Raw genomic sequence first — 20654 nt, forward strand, 5'->3', positions numbered from 1 at the left:
GTCAAAATCAAGGATAACTTTGTTCTGTAATGTGTTTATCTTACCCTCTCTTTTTTTTTTTAAATGTGTAACACAAATCACATGTGTCTCTGATAATAAAAGATAAATGCTACAACCGAAGGTATACTGCACCTCTTCAATTCAAAATAATCAATACAGTCCAAAATCCTGACGTCTGGAGATGTTTCCAAATCAATACCGAAGTAAATGACTAGTTTGTCTTTTATTGGATCCAACACAAGTGTCAAGAAAATGTCGACACAATTCTCAACATGTCTTGATTTGCAGTGACGTGATTGAAAAGGGAATGGAACAAAGAAAGGGGAGAAGAAACAGAAGATTTCTTTTTCTTTTCTTGTGTAGGAAAATATTTTTGACATGTTATTACACTAAAAGGAATAGGTATTATTCCCTGAAAATTAGCGAATACTCCCCATAATTCCTAATTTTTCAGAAGCAGTTATAAGTCACGCCATATATAAGTAAATCACTCCACCTGCATCATGATAATGTCGCCTTGTCTTGGATTCAGACTGCATTCAAAACAAGAAAAAGCAAACAAACAAACAAACAAACAAACTCAACTCGAAGAAACTCAACAACCACTTGTCAAGAGTGAAGAGGGAATCGGTGAGCGAATCAGCCGCGAATCTCGTGTTGTGGCCTGGATCCAGAGCGGGATTTCGGCTGTGTCAGCGCTTTTTAAGGTCCGGCAGTGTTTGATGGAGCTGCCGGCCGTCGTGCGGCAGACCTCTGCCTGCCTGTCCGGTGAATGATGCACACACAAGGCCAGGGAGGAGAGCTTTATTAAACGACGGTGAGAATCCATCACTCTCCCTCTGACATATTGGGGGCTCATCTTGGAGTGGGGGTGGGTGGTGCGCCAGCAGGAGTCAGGGAGATGTGAAACATTTAGTCTGCCTGTATTAACACATGTACACTGTGTGTTCATTGGTTTCCAGTATGTTGTGCTTTTGAATTTTGACCGTTCCATATTTTTACGGTGCAACGGCCATTTGAGAAACACGCCTGTGTGTGCCTGTATGTGTGTGTGTGTGTGCGCGCGCAGGTTGAGTCATTTGGCAGGGAACGCTTTGAGCAGTCATGCTGCAGAGAGCGAGGGCGCGATAACAAATCCATCACTTAACCCTCTCATTCACCCCACTGACACACACTGGGAAACACTTGACGCACACACACACACACACACACACACACACACACACACACACACACACACACAAACACACACAAACACGCATCGTACAGCTGCGGACCTGGACGGCTTGCAAGAACAAACTGCCAACACACCCCTCCTCCTCCGTCAAAGCCTTCATCACCAGCCACAGGAGGCTCCATACAGTCTGAACATCTGTAACCTGACGACCACCTGCAGCTGCAGCGGCACCCATGGGCGCACCGAGCAGGGCCAACAACAACAGCATACACATTTACAGTCTAACACACACACACACGCACACACACAGAGCAGGAATGTCCACCACAATCTGCCCCCTTTAACAGATGCCTGGAGATTTTCTATTTTATGCTACATTAAGTTAAGGTGTCACATTTTAACATCAATAAATCATTATCTCATTAATTCTGAAATATTACTGTAATTAACGCAACACTGCGGTCTGACTGAAAATATTTCATTTCAAAGAAGCTTTGCAGGAAAACTGAAAAAGAAAGCCGTCCTAGTTGTAGCTTGAAAAACATTTTTTTTGGGTTTTGTTTATCTGATCACATTAAGAAAAGGCTTCCTTAGGCACAGAGCTAGTAAAACTTTGAACATGTAACCCGCCACCTGGGAAAAAAGAAAAATATTGATTCTTTCTTTATATCTCCGTAACAATTCACTCCTGAATCACTTTTGAACGTCGGTATATTTAAGACGGACAAGTACTATTTGCATATCTATACTATCTAGTGTACCCGAGGAAACTGTCAAAGTCATTAGATGTGAATGGAATCGGCTGGATTGCTTCACATCTTAAAACAGAAAGAGGGCGCTGTTCTACTCAGGTGTGTTTAAATCAGCAGGGTTGAACTGTATACACTGACAGACAAAGTGTCTTTAAAATACTAACAGTTAATAGTTTTTCATTTGTCTATGTTTACATCTGTTGATCACATTTGGGGCTGCGACTAAAGTTTACGTATTAATCAACTGACTTTTTTGTTTATAACATTTCAGTAAATAGGAGATGCCCATTATAATTTCCCAGAGCACTAGGTAATGTATTCAGATTACTTGTTTTAACCGACAATTGGCCCAAAACCCAAAAGATTTTCAGTTTATTTTCATAAATGACAAAGAAAAGCAGCAAATGCTCATATCTGAGATGATGGAACTAGGGCACGCTTGGAATTTCTGCATTAAAAAAAAAAGACCAAAAAATTTGTAATCAACAACAGTTGCAGATGAATTTTCTGTTGACAAATTGCTTTGGTCATCATTCGACAAAGTTTGCAATATTTTAAAACACCAACTGACAGTCATACAACACTGGCATGTCTTTACATCGAGAGAAAAAGTTTGTAAATCTTTCTGAAAAGCCATACAGGACAGATATTATCCAGGTGGACACTAAAAATGTTCATCCAAAACTTTTAACTTTTTTTAAATGAATAAAACAAAAACCAACGCAGTGTTCAGTAAAAAAAAAAAAAGAAAAAGAAAAAAAAGCCATCTCTCTTAAATTTCTAATTTGATAATTCACAGTGTTCATGTAAAACTTTGGTGGCGAACACCTACTTGGAAAAAAGGAAGAATTCCCCATTTCCATTTTGCTACATAGTTTTGATCATGAGATGTAATTTCAGAGGTTCAGAAAGTTTCAAACGATCGCTCTGAGGAGTGAAAGAAACGAGGGCAGAGCAAACATTAAGCCCTTGACTTTCTGGTGACGGACATCTATCAGGGCCCATTGCCTCATTGGAGGCAGCGCTGGCATGTGATCACACTCTGACAGAGAAAATAGAGTGTGTCACTGTTTGAGTGTGTGTGGTGGGCGAGCGGCCAACATAAACTGACAGAGGCTGGCGCCGGCGAAGAGGTGACTTAGGGGTGATTAAGCTAAAAGCAGCCGACACAAATGTCAGATCTCAGTGACGTGGACAGATGAAAACAACACAAAGTTAAAAATACCTGTATTCACTTTCACCCGTGTGGTATATCGCTGTCCAAACATACTGAAGTTTTGAAAAGAAGTACATAATACTACAGACAATGTTATCGAATTAAGTTGAATTCAAGATCACCCAGCTCTTTTTTTCTTTGGAACAAATAGAAAGCTTTAAGAATCTAAGTAGTGGAGTAAAAATGAGTTTAAATCACTTAGTAAGTATCACAAGTAGAACGTGGTTTGGGATTACAGGTGAGTGAATCACATTAAGTAGAAACACATAAGTATTTCTGGCTCTGTATAGAGGTAGTGCTGAGCACTAATTCTGGAGATATCTTGTGTGTGAAAACAAACAAACAATTTTTTTTCTCGTAAAACACACACATCACTAGAGCTGCCCCCTAATAGTCGTCCAGACGTTTGTCGACGAGAGTCTTAGTCGACCAAGTTTTGATCGGTCAGTTGGTCGCAGGGAAGAAAATGAATAGATAAAAATATGAATAAATAAATAAATATCCACAGGAAATGGCAACACTCAATCACTCAGTAAGCCACGGACAGACGTTGTCCACACGGCTGGTCCCCGAGATTATTAGATAGTAATGTAACCGAGTGTCCTGGGTTCGCCTAACTGGGCATATTTTTTTTTGACAAAATAATAAACGAGACATAGAAACTTAGTACGATGAAAAGCAGCAACAACTTCTTTACGTTTCCTAACACACGTGTCATAGGCGGGACTCCGCTAACAACTCCTGCCTTACGGCAACTCTTAGGGGACATACCACCTCAAATATCGAAACACAAGCAAACACAGGACAGTCTGTTACAGTAATTACTTATGTCGGGCAGGAAAGCCAAAGTCTGGGATCAATTCGAGAGGGTAAAAGGACGACTCCAAGAAGGCGACATGCGAAACACTGCAGGCAAACATTTGCCAATCATTTGTTGACCTCAAACGTGGCTTATCAATTTAAACATGTAAGTAGCCTAACGTTAGCCACGTTAGCATGGCCACTTGCTACGTTTTCCTGGCTCTTTGTTCCGACACATTCCGAATCATCACTGCGTTTGCCGGTGTCGTCAACAGGCGGCTAGTCTCGCTCGCGTCCTGCGAGCGCTTGTTAAATTTATATTTTAAATGCTCATTATTACAGCTTTGTATTTCTCTGTAATGTAGCACAGTGTTAGCGGCGTTACTTGTGACATTCTTTCTCAACCATGGAACTCGAACCATTTTCTGATGCCCCCCTCCCCCCAAAAATATAGATTTAAATAAGTAAATTAATATCACAAACGCACAATGACTGGTCGACTAATGGCTTGGACTAACGACTACTAGTCGATTATGAAAACGTTTGGTCGGGGGCACCCCTATGAATCTCTAATTTTTTCAAGTGCTTTTTAATACTTTGGTAAACCTGTTATGTAACCTGTTCTGTATGTTTAATATTAATTTTGTCCTTATCACACATGTAGAGGTAGGGATCTGGATGACTTTATAAGCGATCAAAAATTCAAAAGCTGCAAAAAAAAGTTACAGTTAAAGGAGATTAATATCAAAAAAAGAAAAATATATTTAAATCAGATCATATGTTATGATCTTAAAGGCCTGAAAATTAATTTCTTTTTTACCTTTCAGTGTAAATGAAGATATTTTAAGACCTGCAGATACCCTGTATGTATAAGCAGACCTGTCATGTGAGTTTTGTCACATGAAAACCAAACTGTGGGTGAAAGGAAGTCTGCATCAGTTCTGTGGATATTTTTTATGTTGAGTTAGAGAAGGCAGCTTTACACAAACTTTCCTCAACGCTGCTGACCAGACTTGATGGCTTTAACACAACAAAGGTCCAAACTCAGTCAACTTTTTAAATCTCTTTCCTTATTGCGTTTCTTTGTGGTTTCAGGTTACTTTGTTTCTGTCTGATGCATTTTTTATTTTGTTGTTCATAATGAAGACATGACTTGTTATGGTCAGATGAGATGAGATGTGTGTGTGTTTGTGTGTGTGCGCGCGCTTGTGTTATGAGACACGGGTGGTCCTCATTTTACAGCACCAGGATGTTCATTCAACAAAAGGCCACTTCCTGAGAGAGAGAGAGAGAGAGAGAGAGATGGACGGAAGTAACAGGTCTTTCCTGCCATACACTGCCTGGACAGAAATATGTGGACACCTCAACATTACACCCACACCGTATGTGATAGTTGAACATCTCATTCCAAAACCACTGACATTAATCTACTGCTATATCAGGCTCTGCTCTTCCTCTACGTATTTCCAACAAATCTCGGGAGCAGGGATTTGCTCCCATTCAGACACAAGAGCAAATGCTGATGAAGTCTGGCTCGTTCTAGTTCATCTCAAAGGTGTAGGATAGGGTTGAGGTTAGGGCTCTGTGCAGACCCGTCAAGTTCTTCCACGCCAAACTGGGAAAACTACTACTTCTTTTGTGTAGGGGTGGTAATGTCAGGTTGAAACAGGGGAGAAAAATGAAGCAAACAACCGTTTGAGCATTAAGATTTTACTTCACTGGACCAAAAGTAAACAGGAGTATGTGGACAGGGTCATATACTTACACTATACATATAGTGTAGACAGACAGACAGGCTGATAGATAGAGTGGGAGAGGATGGTTAAAGGAGACCAGAGGAAAACAGCCTTCACAGATCTCTACCCCCTCATAACAAAAACAACTGAGGCTAAACATGCCAATATTCAAACATCACCACTGTGCATCACAACCTCCCCCTCTCTCCCCTTCTCCTTTCCGCGCTCTCTTTCTCTCTCTCTCACACACACACACACACACACACACACACACACACACACACACACACACACACACACACACACACACACACACACACACACACACGGCTGACCTTTACAGTGAAAAATGAATACATGAATAAAACTAAAATCTGCAAATGACAAATCTGCATTTGGCCCTCCGGGTTTCCCCTTTAGGTGAGCTTCAGAGAGTCAAACGAGGGCAGTCGTATTTAATCTGCTGCCTCTGGAAGTTACACACACACACACACACACACACACGTGCGTAAAAACATACACACACACACTGATTTGCTATCGAATAAACCAACCAAAACTTCGATTGCCATTTAATTGGTTAACGGGAACCAAAGTAAGTACTGTGAAGACAGAGGAGAGGGAAGAAAATGAGATGGCAGGAGATGAGAAACAGAAAACAATGACCAGAAATGAAAAGAAGAGAGGACATGATGTAGGGAGAAGAAAGTAGGGGATGTGACACAAAGAAAATGGAGAAGAAATGAAGAGAGATGAGGGGACGAAAGAGGACGAGAGAGAAGAGAAAGAATAAAGGTACTGTGTCAATGGGAGAGGAGAGAAGAACAAAGAAGAAAATGAAAGAATAAAATTATGACTGGAGAGGAGAAGAATCAAGGAGGAAGAAATGAGAAGGTAGTGCCTCCCTAGTGGATGAGGCAGAGGAGGAGAGAGGAGGCCTGGGAGGATCAGGGAGGAGGCAAAAGAGGGAGCAGCAACAGTTTGACTTTTGACCGGGGAGTTAAGTTGTGGTCAAGTCCAGAATCACAAAACAGGTTAATCCCTACAGGGAAGAGAGAAAGCGAGAGAGAGAAAGGAGGGGGTCTATGTCTCTCTCTCTCACACACACACACACACACACTATTCCCTGCTCATACTTCTCTGTTCTGAATCAGTCAGCAGCTTATCAGAGTTGTTAAAACCAGCAGGATTCCTCACATATCTGTGACCAGCCTGCCCTCACTCCTTCTGCATCTATGTCTGACCTGACTATTTGAGTGTGTGCGCAGATCATTTTCGTTATTTATTTTAACTAACTCATAATTTAGTCTAGGAAATAATGGCCAATGCCCATCGCAGCGTTCAAAATTCTGCCTTCAAAGCTCCTTGTATAGTGTAACCAAAAATTAAAATACTGAACAGAGCAGCAGATAGTTACGTTGGAGAAGCTGGAAAAAGAAAATGAATGGGTTTAGTTAGAATGGAAAAATTTTAATGATTAATCAACTATCAAACCTGCACGATTCACTGACTTTTCTTTTTGGCATTTGTGTGACGTGTATTATGCTGCGACTAACGATTATTTTCTCGATTAATCAGTTATTCGTTTTGTCTATAAAACGTTAGAAAATTGTGAAAAATGCCTGTTATAAAGCCCAAGGTGACGTCTTCAGATGCCTTGTTTTGTCTGAGCGACAGTCCAAAACCCAAAGATAATCAGCCTATTATCATGTACTACAAATAAAAGCATCAAATCCTCACATTTGAGAAGCTGGACCGACAAATATTTGGCATTTTTTGCTTATAAAATGACACAAAAAAAATGACTTGATTATCAAAATAGTTTACGATTAATTTTCTGTCGTTTTACCGATCAATTAATCATCAGAGCTCCAATTACGTGCCACGACCTTGTCACACCAGCATTTCAAAGCAGAAAAATTTTTGTTACAAAATCAACTAATACGACTGCAGTTGCAGCAATCGGTGGATTTCCACACAGGAGAGACGAAAATCTGCACAGGTTGAGTTTAACTTTGGTAACTGAGACTCAGAAAATTGCACCTTTGACCAACAGTGAGTCATCCTCAAAGTACTAACCTTTCAAGGAATGGAGATTTTGAGGTCCCAAAATGTAGGAAGCTATTGTACTTTATAAGCTGTGTTGCACAGTCCGCTTTTACTTAACCTCATCTGTTAAAACTGCTTCGCATAAGAGGAACGGGCAGACAGTTATCAGACAGGAGACGCTCCACAAATGGATCTTTGAATAAACTGTGTCAACTCATTGTTCCATTAGCAACTGAGCTAAATAGCTCAGTCGCTGGGTCAGAGAGAGATCCCCCCCCCCCTTCAGTAACTCTTAACTGAATGAGATCATGTATAGTCCGACACAAAATGCCCGGGGGAAAGTAAAGCTCTGGTCCAGAGAAAATGGGGATAAGAGACCCATTAGGAATGAATAGTGCCGGGCCTGGATGGCCAGCTCTTGGCTTATCTGCTGCAGGACGTTACCAACTATCATCCGGACCAACACGTTCTGCAAAAAAACGTGTGAATGAATTTTGACCAGACTTTAACAGTGCCTGTTTGTGTGTGTGACCGATTAAAAGGTGAGAGGGGCATTAAGTGCATCTTGAAGTAAGACCACTACTTAAACTAATGATTGGTTTTTCGAATAATTTCTGAATCACGCAGTCTGCTGAATGTCAGATAATGACAAAGATAATGCTGTGTGCTCGTCTTTGTCATTAAATTTATGTCAAATGGTTTATTTCGTCTCACCTACTTCCATACACAGCAATACCAAACAGAGAAAAAAAACTCAAAAACTCCTCATGTTTCAGAAGCCGTCACCAGAAAATGTCAGATTTTTAGTTTATAAATGTATGCCTTAATCAAAGTTCTCAGATGATATACCCCTAAGACTGATCATCACAAAACTACCATTTCAGGAAATATCTCAAGTGTTTAACCTAAAGCAAAAGGTGTCTCATTACTAATCGACTGGAACAACTTCTTACCATTTACAAAGGGCAAACAACAGATATTCATATCATACATTAAAGCAGTAGATTAGAGACAGAAGATTAAAAAAGAAGATTCAAATTTAAACACATTAAGTGGGTTTAAAGGGTTCAGACAAAAGGACTCAAGAGTTTTACTTTGCCTAAAATCTCGTTGTCTAAAGCAGAAGGAGTTAATGATGTGAATAAAATCCAAAACTGTCTGGCTTCCAAAAGACCTTCAAGGCCCTCTTAGAGAGGTTTGATTGACAAGTTGCAGAAGCCTGCTCATCTTTCGGCAGTGTGCGTGCGTGGGAGTGCGAGAGTACGAGGAGGAGAGGTTTAGGTATTCGGTCTGTTAAGCATCTGTCATTAAACAGTGCGTGTTGTGTGTCTTTCACGGTACACTGCTCTCACTCTGAGCAGAGGTGAACTGGGCCAGAACAGACTTTTGCTCAAATTGTTTAGAACAAAGCATCAGGAGCTTTATAAGGTATTAAAAATGTCCTGTAGAGTGATTTGCTCAGTAAGGAGAGGTAGTGGAATAATTCGTTTTTTCGAACAGGCTGAAATGAGCATCTGGACATCTCTCGACAATATATTTTCCTTAAGGTCATAAACTCTTACAGAAATGAAAATTGTGGAGATGACTCAATCAGTTTGTTGACAAAATAATAATAAGCAACTATTTCGATGACTGATTTATCATTTAGGTCATTTTTCGAATAAAAATTCAAAATATTTCCTAGTTTCAGCTTCTCAAATTGGATGGATTTGCTGCTTTTCTGTATTAATATAATTGTAAATTGAATCTCTTTGGGTTTTAAAGTTTTGGGTGGACAAAACAAGGAACCAGAAAAGCACTGTTTTTTTGGGGGGAGGAATGGAAAGCCTTATTTACATTTTTGACTAATTAAGCCTCATGGTGGCCATGTAATTCCGTACTTTACTGAAATGGTGTCATGAAAGTAAAAACAACAAACTGTAATTTATAACCCACTACTGAAAATAACACAGTAAAAGTAAAGTAATTTAAGGAATTCCAACTCACATCACCATGCTTAAATCACCTTTTTCTACATGAATCTCATCTCTGAATAATTTGTTTTCCAGCAATAAACCCACACCTTGATGAGTGCTCCGATTTCAAACATCTGGGGCAATTTCCCTTCTACAGTCTGGTTTTTATTTTTAGATAACGGGTTTTTCAGATACTCTAGTGAGATTAATTAAGCGAGGCAACTTGTTGGCACAATTTCAATGTGAACACATAAAGGTAACCAATAAGCTACGTCAGTGAGAAAGCTTGGCCTTGGTCAAATCCACCTCACTCCCTGAAGAGTCAAGTTCAGAGCAGACTTTACTTTCTAAGCTTTAGGAGATAAAAGGTTGAAATTAACGGCGAGGCAAAGTGCAGATTTTTACTGATATGATTTGAAAACGTGTCATTAAGTAGCCCACACCCGGACCTAATTAGAGGGCATCAGACATGGATGTGTCAAAAACCCTTGAAGAAAAAACATATTGTACCGAATCAGCGGTCGATCCGAACCTTCCCCCTGCAAATGACCACATGCTGACCCGACAACCTGCCGCAGATAATTATGAAATGGACTGTATTTGAAAAGTGCTGCAGCAGAATGTCATTTTTATCCACGAGACCTTTAAAAGACATTCAAATGATGGGTTAATATAAAAATAATGGCAATGGCGGGAACCGAGATGGAAAGGAGGGTGTGATGTTGCTAATCAGCAAGTCGGGACAGAATGTTTCCTTCGATCTTGAACACATGAAAACCTGCTTAAACTTAAGACTTAAACTTAAAGAGTCCTGCTTGCTCTCGTGGCAGAAATCTGACTGATTGATCCAGCGACTAGTATGTTATGAGGCGATGTAAAGAGAATATTATAGTTGTAATTTCCACTGTGCTGATGATAATGTTCAGAAAGTTTTTTTAATTTGTGGCGTTTGAGGTTAAAAACAAAACAAAACAAAAAAACAAATAAAAATGATTATTAGTGGGTACTTTCCTGTACAAGGTCATAAACAAAAATACCCAATTTCTAAAAAAAAGTTAGTGGCATATTGTCATAAAACCCAACGACCCTAAAACTGGCTAAACACACAACAAAGCGCAGTATTTCCACTTTGTGAGGCATCACAGATTTACATAAAACTTCTGAGGAAAATATTCTACTTAACATCATGTATTTTATTGCTGTAGTTTCAACTCGTGAGTGTAAAATTTAACAAGCAAACAGGCGACGAGCTTATAAAACAGGATTCACTTTTACAGTTGAAAACTATCAAAGAATGTATGGAGTTGTTAGACCGAATACTGTGAGGATTATCTACAATATCAAAAACATTGTTTTGACGTTTGGGCCGAGGCATCAATAATTTAAAACTCAGAAAAAGGAAGATAATAAGTATTCATAGTACATAGAATTAGCTTAAAGCTTAGTTCTTCAGAATGAGTGTTTTTGAACTACTTACGTTCTTTGTAAATGAATTGTTTTGCTCATACCAATTTACTTAAGGAAAATTTTGAGAGAAAGACGTTACCAAGGATTTTAACACCCTTTTCAGCCCTGAATGCGACTACTTGATAAGATGCAAAGAACTGGCCAGCAAGATGACAACCTAGCATATTTCTTTGTGGCTGTAAAGCAGCAACAGAGCGGAGCACTGCAGCTACAGCGGCCTTTATCAGGTGGTCGTTACACGCTACATTTCCTGAGTGATGCTGTCGCGTCCCGGCTTGCAGCAGCAGACCGCTGAGGGCTCTGAGGAACTCGGCCACCCAGGCGGCGAGCTGGTGAGCTGTTGATGAAGTGAGGGGTCATTGCGGGGCTAAGTGAGACCTCACACTGGACAAGTAGGCCAGACCTCGGGCCACGATGGCATATGGGTGTGAAGGAGGTGAGGAAGCCGAGGAGAGGTGGAGGGGAGGGGGCAGCCAAGCTGTCCACTCTGCCTCTCACGAGACCCCCAGCTGTCACAACAGACACTTACCAGCCCTCACACTAAACACCCACCAGGGAAAGGGGGGGGTAGTATCCTTCCTCTTTCAGACAGAAGGATGGAAAAGAGGAAGGATGGAGGGAAAAGAGTGTAATCTCTTCTTCCTGCTGCTGTGATGTCTGAGGAATTGTGGGATCTTCCCCCGCCTCCTTGTTGCTGCTGTCCTGCGCCACTTCTGAAGCCAAGCTGCAAACCTGCTAATTATAGCCGCCACAGGATGAAGATGTGACCTAAATAGTTATTTAAAGTCTGGAGCAGACTTGTGAGAACCACGTCGCAGAGGGAGCAGAGGGAGCGGGGCAAGGCAGCGGAAGCTCCAGCTTTGACTGTCACACAACAAAAGACACACCTGCAGGTCAGGGGAGCAGAGGTCAGACTCCAGGACCGTTCAAATATTTTACGACGACAACAGTTCAGACTCAACTACAGAGCTTTCTCTCCGTTGCACTATCTACCAAAGATGAATACAGCTAAAAGAGGGCATCGCGCAGATGATAATAAAGGATCATTAGAGACACAATACTGTATGTATATCCACATCAGTCTAAAATTACTTCCACTGCAGAGAATCGGACAATTGCAAATCTAGCATTTCACTGATTTTTGTGCCATCTAATAATCATGCTGACATGATTAGTCACTTGATAGATTGACAGATCAATCGACGGGGAAAAATCCAATCTTAAATTTGATCAGTGATTTATAATTTTGGTTATTTATTCTGAAAAAAATAATTTTAGCTTCAGTCATGCTTCATTTCTCTGTCTCATATCATAAAATCTTCCAATCTTGGTCAGAATAAACGAGTAATTTTAGGTCAAAACATTAAGATCTTGACACAATATTTTTTGAAATTTTTAAAGACTAACTCATTAATAACCGTGAAACTGTCTTGCCAAATTTATTCATGGATGGCGCTAACTGTTCCAGTCCTACTAACTGTACTACAAATTGTAATATGATATTTCAACGTGAGCAGGATGATGATGACTGGATGTACTGTAGGTTTCATGTCATGCTTGAGCTTTAATGTACACTGTGCTTTATGTGAGTTTATGTGGTAAATTTTAGAACACGATTGATATATTTGACCTACTAGTTTTATGTTTTCTTATTATATTTTGTGCAGCTCATGTACAAGTCTCTGTGTGTTTTATTGTTTCACGTGCCTGCAAGAATAATTTCCCTTTGGGGAAAGTGAGGCTGAAAATTAACTAGCAAAAGCATCACAGCCTCCTTTAAACATAGTTGTGTGTGAAGTAAAATAGGCAGCTGTAAAAACATCAACTGGTCTTGCATCTTCATATTTTCCGAGATGCAAAAAATGTATACAGCTACTTTATGTTATATGTAAAAATACTGGATTTTGTTAATGCTTTTAAAACAATTCAATAAACTTTCTCCCAAACAGTTATTTTAAATACAGCCGTAAACTATCGTTTCCCATTTCAAGGTACAGAACCCACAGTTTACCCCAGAAATCAATTCAGAAATTAATTCACTAATTTGCAAACACAGGTTACCATTTCTAACATTGTCTATGGAATTTTGACATTTACGAATAAAACTGCATGAGAACTTATACATCCATAAACGCAGCGGCGATCTCAGGAGAGTCTTCTTCCGTCACAAGTGTAAGTATTCTCTCTGCACAAACAACTCTCCCTTTAACAGCACGCCCACCTGCCTCTGTCTGTTGAATGCACGCTGCGTACACTACTCCTCGACCAAACGCACTTTCCCTCCAGCGTTCTCTCCATTCCTGAGAGCCCACTGACAGTGTCCCGGTACCACGCATATCACTTAACCTCGTGTCAAAACACAGGTGTAACGTAAGCCCAGGGAGCAGGTGAAGGTCCTGAGCTCATAAAGGAATGTGCGAGCCGGGCATAGCACACTGCACGTAAGAGAGGCCCCTCTCTGACAGAGTACAGCGGAGTACAGAGTTACTGCAGAGAGGGGGGTTGGAAAACAGCCAGACACTGACAGAGTGCAAGACACACCTTTCCCTCAGGGATCCGCAGCACAACGAGGCAGAAATGCAACTCAGCGGTTATGGAAGACAGACAGTGATGAGAGAAGTTTTGGACGGAGGATAAAAAGACAGAACAGTTGGTGCTCTTACCATGGCGTCCCGTATATCCGGAATCCCTTTATGGTGACGTCCGAGTCCTGCAGGTACACACAGTTTGTGAGGAGCGACTGGACATTGTCAAAGTCCTCTGGTTTGAGTTTGGAGACTGAGGGGAATCGGTAATAATCCTGCTTGACCAGCTCAGCCATAAAGTCCTTATCAAAGGTTAGCTCGTGGTTCCCGGCGATCACCACTTTAAATTCATATGGAAGGCCACCTAGAAGAGACGAGAGAAACCGGGGAGAGGGTGGTGAGGGTGGAGTTCGGAATCCACATACAGTATGTAATCACGTTAAGCTTTGTCATGTTACTCTGCAGCACTTTCTTCTCCTACTCATAGGGTTTGTTAGACAAGGATTTCTTCCTCTTACATGTTTTAATACCTCCGACCTCACCTGAAACAAACCATATGCTGTACATGTGAACGTACAGCATATCTAGAACATTTGCTCCACCGATATGTAGCTGATCATAACACTGAACGAGCCGACTGAAGAGACGGCAAGATGGAAATGAACTGAGGTTGAGTCCGGCCTACCGGGAAGCACATATAACAGTTTTTGAGCAAGAACCCCCCCCCCAAATTTTTTTTTTCTCTTTTCCGAGTTAATCAGCTGCTGAAACCATTAAGACAGCACTAAAACTCTCCAATGAACTCAAACTTCTTACACCGAAGATACATTTTAATGAGCCGCATTGACGCCTGCAGTATCAAAGTTGCACAAAACAACATAGGCACCGACCAGTAAGCTGTGTTTTCCTGTAGCTGCCATCTCTGAGGAAAGTTTATTATATTAGTATATTAGTATTAAGTGGACAACTCCAATGAGCCTATCCAAAATAATTAAGAGGCAAAAAGTCAAGAGGCTGGTATTTGATCGATACATAATCAAACTGACTTGTTTTTCAAAGATCTTGTGTCCTTTACTTCTGTTACAGCTCCCTGTTAGGGCTGCATAATGTATCTGTGTTGTAACGTGTACTTATTTTCAACGAAATATGAAATGAATATGAAATTGTAGGAAATATAAACATAAAGTAAATTCATACTGAAAAATCTTTCAATCTATTCTTTCAATCGAAACATGAACGAATAAAGATTAAGACCAACTGTTCACTCTGAAGTGATTCAGCATTCCTGAGAAATTCAGACTTGCTGAAGCCGCTGCATAATGTGGCATACACAAATGACTTGATTGTACTATTAGTAATTCTAAATCTATATTTTTACGCATTTTACTGCATGTTGTCAGCAACTCAGTAAAGAATGTTACTGACTCTACACTAACTCTGCAGAGTATTTGTAAGGTTGTTAAATGAACAACAAAATATTTACAAAAATAAAATCACAACAAATTATTTTGATTTCATTACACTACAAATAATTCTTTACACCTAAAAAATTCTTCAAACACTGCATATTTTGCCCATATTTTGCACTCCTTCGAGTCAGAACAGTACTTTATAAAATCAAAAAGGAGTTGTACTTTTCACCTGCTCAGTCTATTTCTACAGAAACAGCAGGTTGTCCTAATATTTTGTACGTGGAGCATATACTCCCTCAGATGCTCCCCGTGCACCTAACCCTGAGCACAGATCAGGACTGGAAAGACAACTCAGATAAGTGGAGGGGAAAAATACCCTCCATTCAGACAGTCAGAGAGGTTACAACCACAGCTGAAGGCTATGCTTGACCCCAGCAGACCACTGTCCATCTCTGCAGACACCGGGCAGCTGGAAAAAGCATGAACCTGAACTAAATAGAGAAGAACATCTATTACGATTCTCATCCCCTCATCTTTCAACTTCTGCTGTGCCCTTTTCGCTCTCCTCGGTTTCCCCTGGTCATCAAGAGACTGACTTACTACTTTATTCCAGCCGATTGAGCACTCAACGAAAGGGTCTGGCCTTCATCACCCTTCCATTCTCTGTCTATATTTCAGTTTTTCCTCTCCTGGATTCTGTTTTCTAGGTTTCCTGTTGATTTTGTTCCAGTCTTCCCTCCTTCCTTGCTGTCTTTTTTAGCCTGCTCTGTAGGTGCTGTACAGACGAATCCGCAGGCTAATTTGTGTGTAGAGTTGACTGAACCATAGGTACAGGAAGAAGAGGTGCTGAGGGTGCTGCAGCACCTCTGTCCACAGTTGCAGAATCCCCAAACACAGGGGACATAATTATATTAGGGCTGCAACTAATTATTATTTTCATTATTGATTAAGCTACCTATAATTTTCTCTATTAATCGTTTGATCTATAAAATGTAAGAAAACTGTGAAAAAAAACTGTCACACTTTCCCACAGACTAAAGTGCTGTCGTCTAATTTTCTTTTGTCCCACCAACAGTCCAAAACCTAAAGATTTTTTTTGTTCACTATCAAAAAATAAAAATAAAAAGAGCAAATCCTGATGAGTAAGAAACTGAACTAGAAATCTGAACAAAAATACTCAAGGTCAAGTGTTATTTTTCAACCAACAGCTGCACTTGAGAGGCATAGCACTCTGTGCTAAGCTAATGAATTCATCCTGATCACTAAAGTACGTTTTTTCTTAAAATACTGTCATATTTTTTTGGCTGACATTGTGTAATAAAGTGCTGTCAAGAGGTGATTTACAATATTGTATGGACCCAATATTGCGCTGTTTTGCTGATATATATGTAAACCGAAAGCACTGATGTTTGGATTGATCACGGTTAGCAATCACCAAAAGATGGATGCCTGCGTGAATGTGGATGTTTCTCTGTCTCTAAACACTAGTGGGAAACTTGCAAACCACGACTTTACGGCATTTCCTTGACATATTTATTGACAAAAAACTGTACAAAGGCCCTGAACAAAATTACATCCTTTACATAGACTATAGGAGTTTTGCACTGATTTACAAACCAGATGTGTACATCCACCTATAACATTGAGTTTAAGTGAAAGGAAGGTATTCAGCTCGCCAACATTAGCAGAAGGTTATGATGCAAGCCGAGAGGGAAGACTAAAGAAAATGATGAATAAAGAATCCAATAAAACTTACTTTTTTAATAAAAATGTTTTCGACTTGTGACAGTAAGTGAAAGAAAAGATGTAACCGCAGTGCTCAGTCATGAAGCGGTCAAGTTGGAAATAAAACTAATAGAAACTGAATACATGAGAATAAAAATTGAGTCAAAATACACCGGCTCGATGCAGAGACATAAAAAATTCCACCGCATTCGTTTAAAAGTGTGTGTGTCAGTGTGTGTTCTCTAATGCTGAAAATGAAAGAATCATGGTTGCCCGGTCTATAAGTTTCATTCCTGCTGCTCTAAATTAGCTCTTGTCGCATCTCAGGATCATAAATTCCAGGTTAACCTTATATGAGAGCGCCGTCTTGCAGTCCCCCAGCACTCTAACTGGATCACGCATCCATTTACAAACACACACACACACACACACACACACACACACACACACACACACACACACACACACACACACACACACAACCCCACAAAGCGAATCTTCTCCACCACCAGGCTGGGAAAAGGTGGCGAAAACATAATTACCATCAAACAACTCCATCTCCATTACTCTACTGGGAATTTTTACTGCTTTTTATTACCATGGTACATCCTACAGAGGGTTGGTGGAGTGATACACCTTGATTTATTTTTTACTCTTCGCCCACAAACGGATATGAAAGAGAGCAAGAAAAGCAAAACACAACTCTGAAGAACAAGAACTATGTGTGCAGAGATGTAGCTCTCAAGAATGCAGACTTAAATTTTTCGAAAGATTTAAGAAAACAAAAACATTTGCACAAACATTTCATTTCATTTCACATTTGGTGTTTTTTCACAGTCCAATACTAAAAATACACTCTTTCCAACCAGGGTAAACAGGAGTTCAATAGAAAATCATAATCTACATGACATCCTGAAAATTTAAGAGGTGACTATCATAGAAAATTAAACTGTCATCCCCCTCATCTCCTCAAACAAATCCTTGAGAAAACATGAGGGAACTGAATCAACGTGTTTTTTATTACTTAGTGTAGAAGCAGCTAATATGCACTAGTTTTATAAAACAAGCCTTTACTTATTAATCACTATTTAGATATTTGGATAACATTGAAAACACCTGGAAGTCAAAATATGCAGCTGGAATGAACTTTCTGGTTCAACCGTCAAACTCTCAAGACAAAATCTTGCTTTGCATTCAGAAAGTATTCTGACCCCTTCATTTTTTCCACAATTTGTTACATAAACATAAGTATTCAGACCCTTTGCTCAGTACTTAGCTGAAGCACCTTTGGCACTGTTTGAAGCCCCAAGCCTTCTTGGGTATGACGCTTTGCACACCTGGATTTGAGGATTTTTTTTGTCATTCTTCTCTTCAGATCCTCTAACGAGTTCTTTCAGGCCGGATAGGGACCGACGGTGGACAGCCATTTTCAGGTCTCTCCAAGGATTTTGATTCAAGTCAGGGCTCTGGCTGGTCCAATCAAGGACATTCACAGAGTTGTCCCTGATCCACTCCTGCGTTGTCTTGGCTGTCTGCTCCAGGTCATTGTCCTGTTGTAAGGTTAACCTTCGGCCCAGTCTGGGGACCTGAGCGCTCTGGACCAGGTTTTCTTTAAGGATATGGATGGATGATTGATCTTCTGGAAGTTTCTCCCATCTCCACACAGCATCTCTGGAGCTAAACCAGAGTGACCATCGAATTCTTGGTTACCTCTTTCACCAAGGTCCTTCTCCCCCGATTGTCCAGTTCTAGGAAGCGTCCTGGTTGTTCCAAATTTCTTCCATTGAAGAATTATGGAGGTCACTTTGCTCTTGGGAACCTTCAATGCAGCAGAATTTTTTCTGTAGCTTTCCCCAGATCTGTGCCTCAACACAGTCCTGTCTCTGAGCTCTGCAGGCAGCTCCTTCGACCTCATGGCTTGGTTGTTGCTCTGATATCAATTTTCAGCTCTGAGACCTTACATAGACAGGTGTGTGCCTTTCCAAATCACGTCTAATCAATTGAATTTACCACAGGTGGACTCCAGTCAAGATGTAGAAACATCTTGAAGATGATCATGAGAAATGGGAGGCACCTGAGCTAAATTTCAAGTGTCATAGCAAATCGTCTGAATACTTATGTCAGTGCGATATTCTCAAGGCTCCAGTCTCCCAGTCAGCCGGTCGAATGGTTGGTCGGTATGGTCTCTTCCAACATTCCCGGCTTGTGCCTAACTTAGTGGAGACTGCTAGGTCGAATTTTTAATTTTTATGAAAGTTTCTTTGGGTTGGCTCCAAACTAACTGACAGCATGTCAAAGAGGTCGTTGGTGTGGCTGCATTTTGTTTTGCAATTTTTTTGCTTAAACAATTATCAAAATAGTTGCAAATTACTTTTTCTGACTAGCAACTAATCGATTAATAATTTCAGATCTAGTGGAAAGAGGCAACTGTTTGCTAACTTGTTCGCCACAACAACTTTATAAGGTGATAATACGTAAATATTGTTTTCACAGCTTGTTTCACTGACTCATCCATCATGATTAAAGATATTTTTCATCAGTATCGACACGCCTCAGCATCTCTGGGGCTCATTCCCTCTCACTGTATTTGAAATGGCAAGAGAACGGGAAATTCTGAATTTAATCAGTGAAAAAATTACATAATATTGGTCCTTGTTCATGGTTTCATATAAATAAGTGAGGTCACATGTTCTATATCAACTGTTCCCTCAGATGTCACTGTGTAAACTGTTACCACTAGAAACACATCAATGTACAATATATAATTTTGGTACTGTATGTAAAGGGAAGGTGATGTTTACGGTGTGTGATGGTTGATTAGATTGTGATATCTGCACGTCTATTTCAAATTATTTACTCTTATAACAAACTGAAAAAAACAGACAAACAAACAAACAAACAAACAAAACAAAACAGACCAACTCACTCATATACAAACTACAGAGGCCTCTGGGAGCAGCTTAAAGCGGGAGATCAGAGTCGATGCTCTACCATCAGACAGGCTGGGTCAGGGAAAACTCGTTCCTCAAATATCGATCTCCAATGATATCCTCCTGGAGACCAAACAGCAGTCAATGGCCCGGACAAACTGCTGCCTCCTCCAGAGTCTGAGTGGAGCAGACAGAAACGAGGCCGAGGCGGAGGAGGGGCAGCAGGGGAGCGCGAACACATAATTCAATTTAAAAAAGCTCTAAATCTACCACACCCATCTTCACCTCCAAATATCAGTTTAGATTTAGATGGTTTGAATTTGTTTTTAAAAATTCAGACTGTGATTCCAATTCTTATAATTTCTACTTGCTGCCAAAAATACTCCTGCACTGTTTCACTTCCTACACACCTAAAACTTCTTTTGCACAGTGATTACATTTTTCTATGTAACTATGGACTTTTGCGAGGCTTTGTCTTTAGAGCCATTGCTCTGGTTCTTTTGCAAACCCTACACAAGTACAGTACACTGATGCATGCTTAACAGGTGATGCGGACAATAGCTCAGGAGGTCCAAACTTTACTTTCAAGAAATGCAAAGTAAAAACCGCAGTATGTTCCTTTAAAAAATCCCTGGCTCTTATAAATTTGTAACTGGTTCTCGTTACCTTACCTTACCCAAGAGTTTCATACAAGTCAAAATGGAGTGATATCAATATCCAATTCTCTGTACCCAACATTTAATTACCAAAAGATTTTAAAATGCTGTTCTTTTACGTGAAACTCTAGTGACTGTTAACAGGAAAACAATGCATTTTCCAAATACTAGAGTTTGACCATAAAAATGACAACCATTGATGATAACAGAATATATTTAGCTTCACAACTTCCAAAATGACACAAGAAGAATT

The 20654-nt window shown here is 40.2% G+C and overlaps 1 protein-coding gene across 5 annotated transcripts in view; it reads right to left on the minus strand.

The window, feature by feature from the left end:
- Nucleotides 1–20654, minus strand: part of mpped2a (metallophosphoesterase domain containing 2a) — a 71038-nt gene that overhangs the window by 24407 nt on the left and 25977 nt on the right. For all 5 annotated transcript variants that reach the window (XM_040136422.1, XM_040136439.1, XM_040136430.1 and 2 more), the window contains exon 4: nucleotides 13817–14042. In XM_040136422.1, coding sequence (XP_039992356.1) covers nucleotides 13817–14042 — 226 coding nt within the window. The remainder of the gene's footprint in view (nucleotides 1–13816; nucleotides 14043–20654) is intronic.

This window comes from Xiphias gladius, chromosome 1 (genome assembly GCF_016859285.1).
Source record: "Xiphias gladius isolate SHS-SW01 ecotype Sanya breed wild chromosome 1, ASM1685928v1, whole genome shotgun sequence".
Lineage (NCBI taxonomy): Eukaryota > Metazoa > Chordata > Actinopteri > Istiophoriformes > Xiphiidae > Xiphias > Xiphias gladius.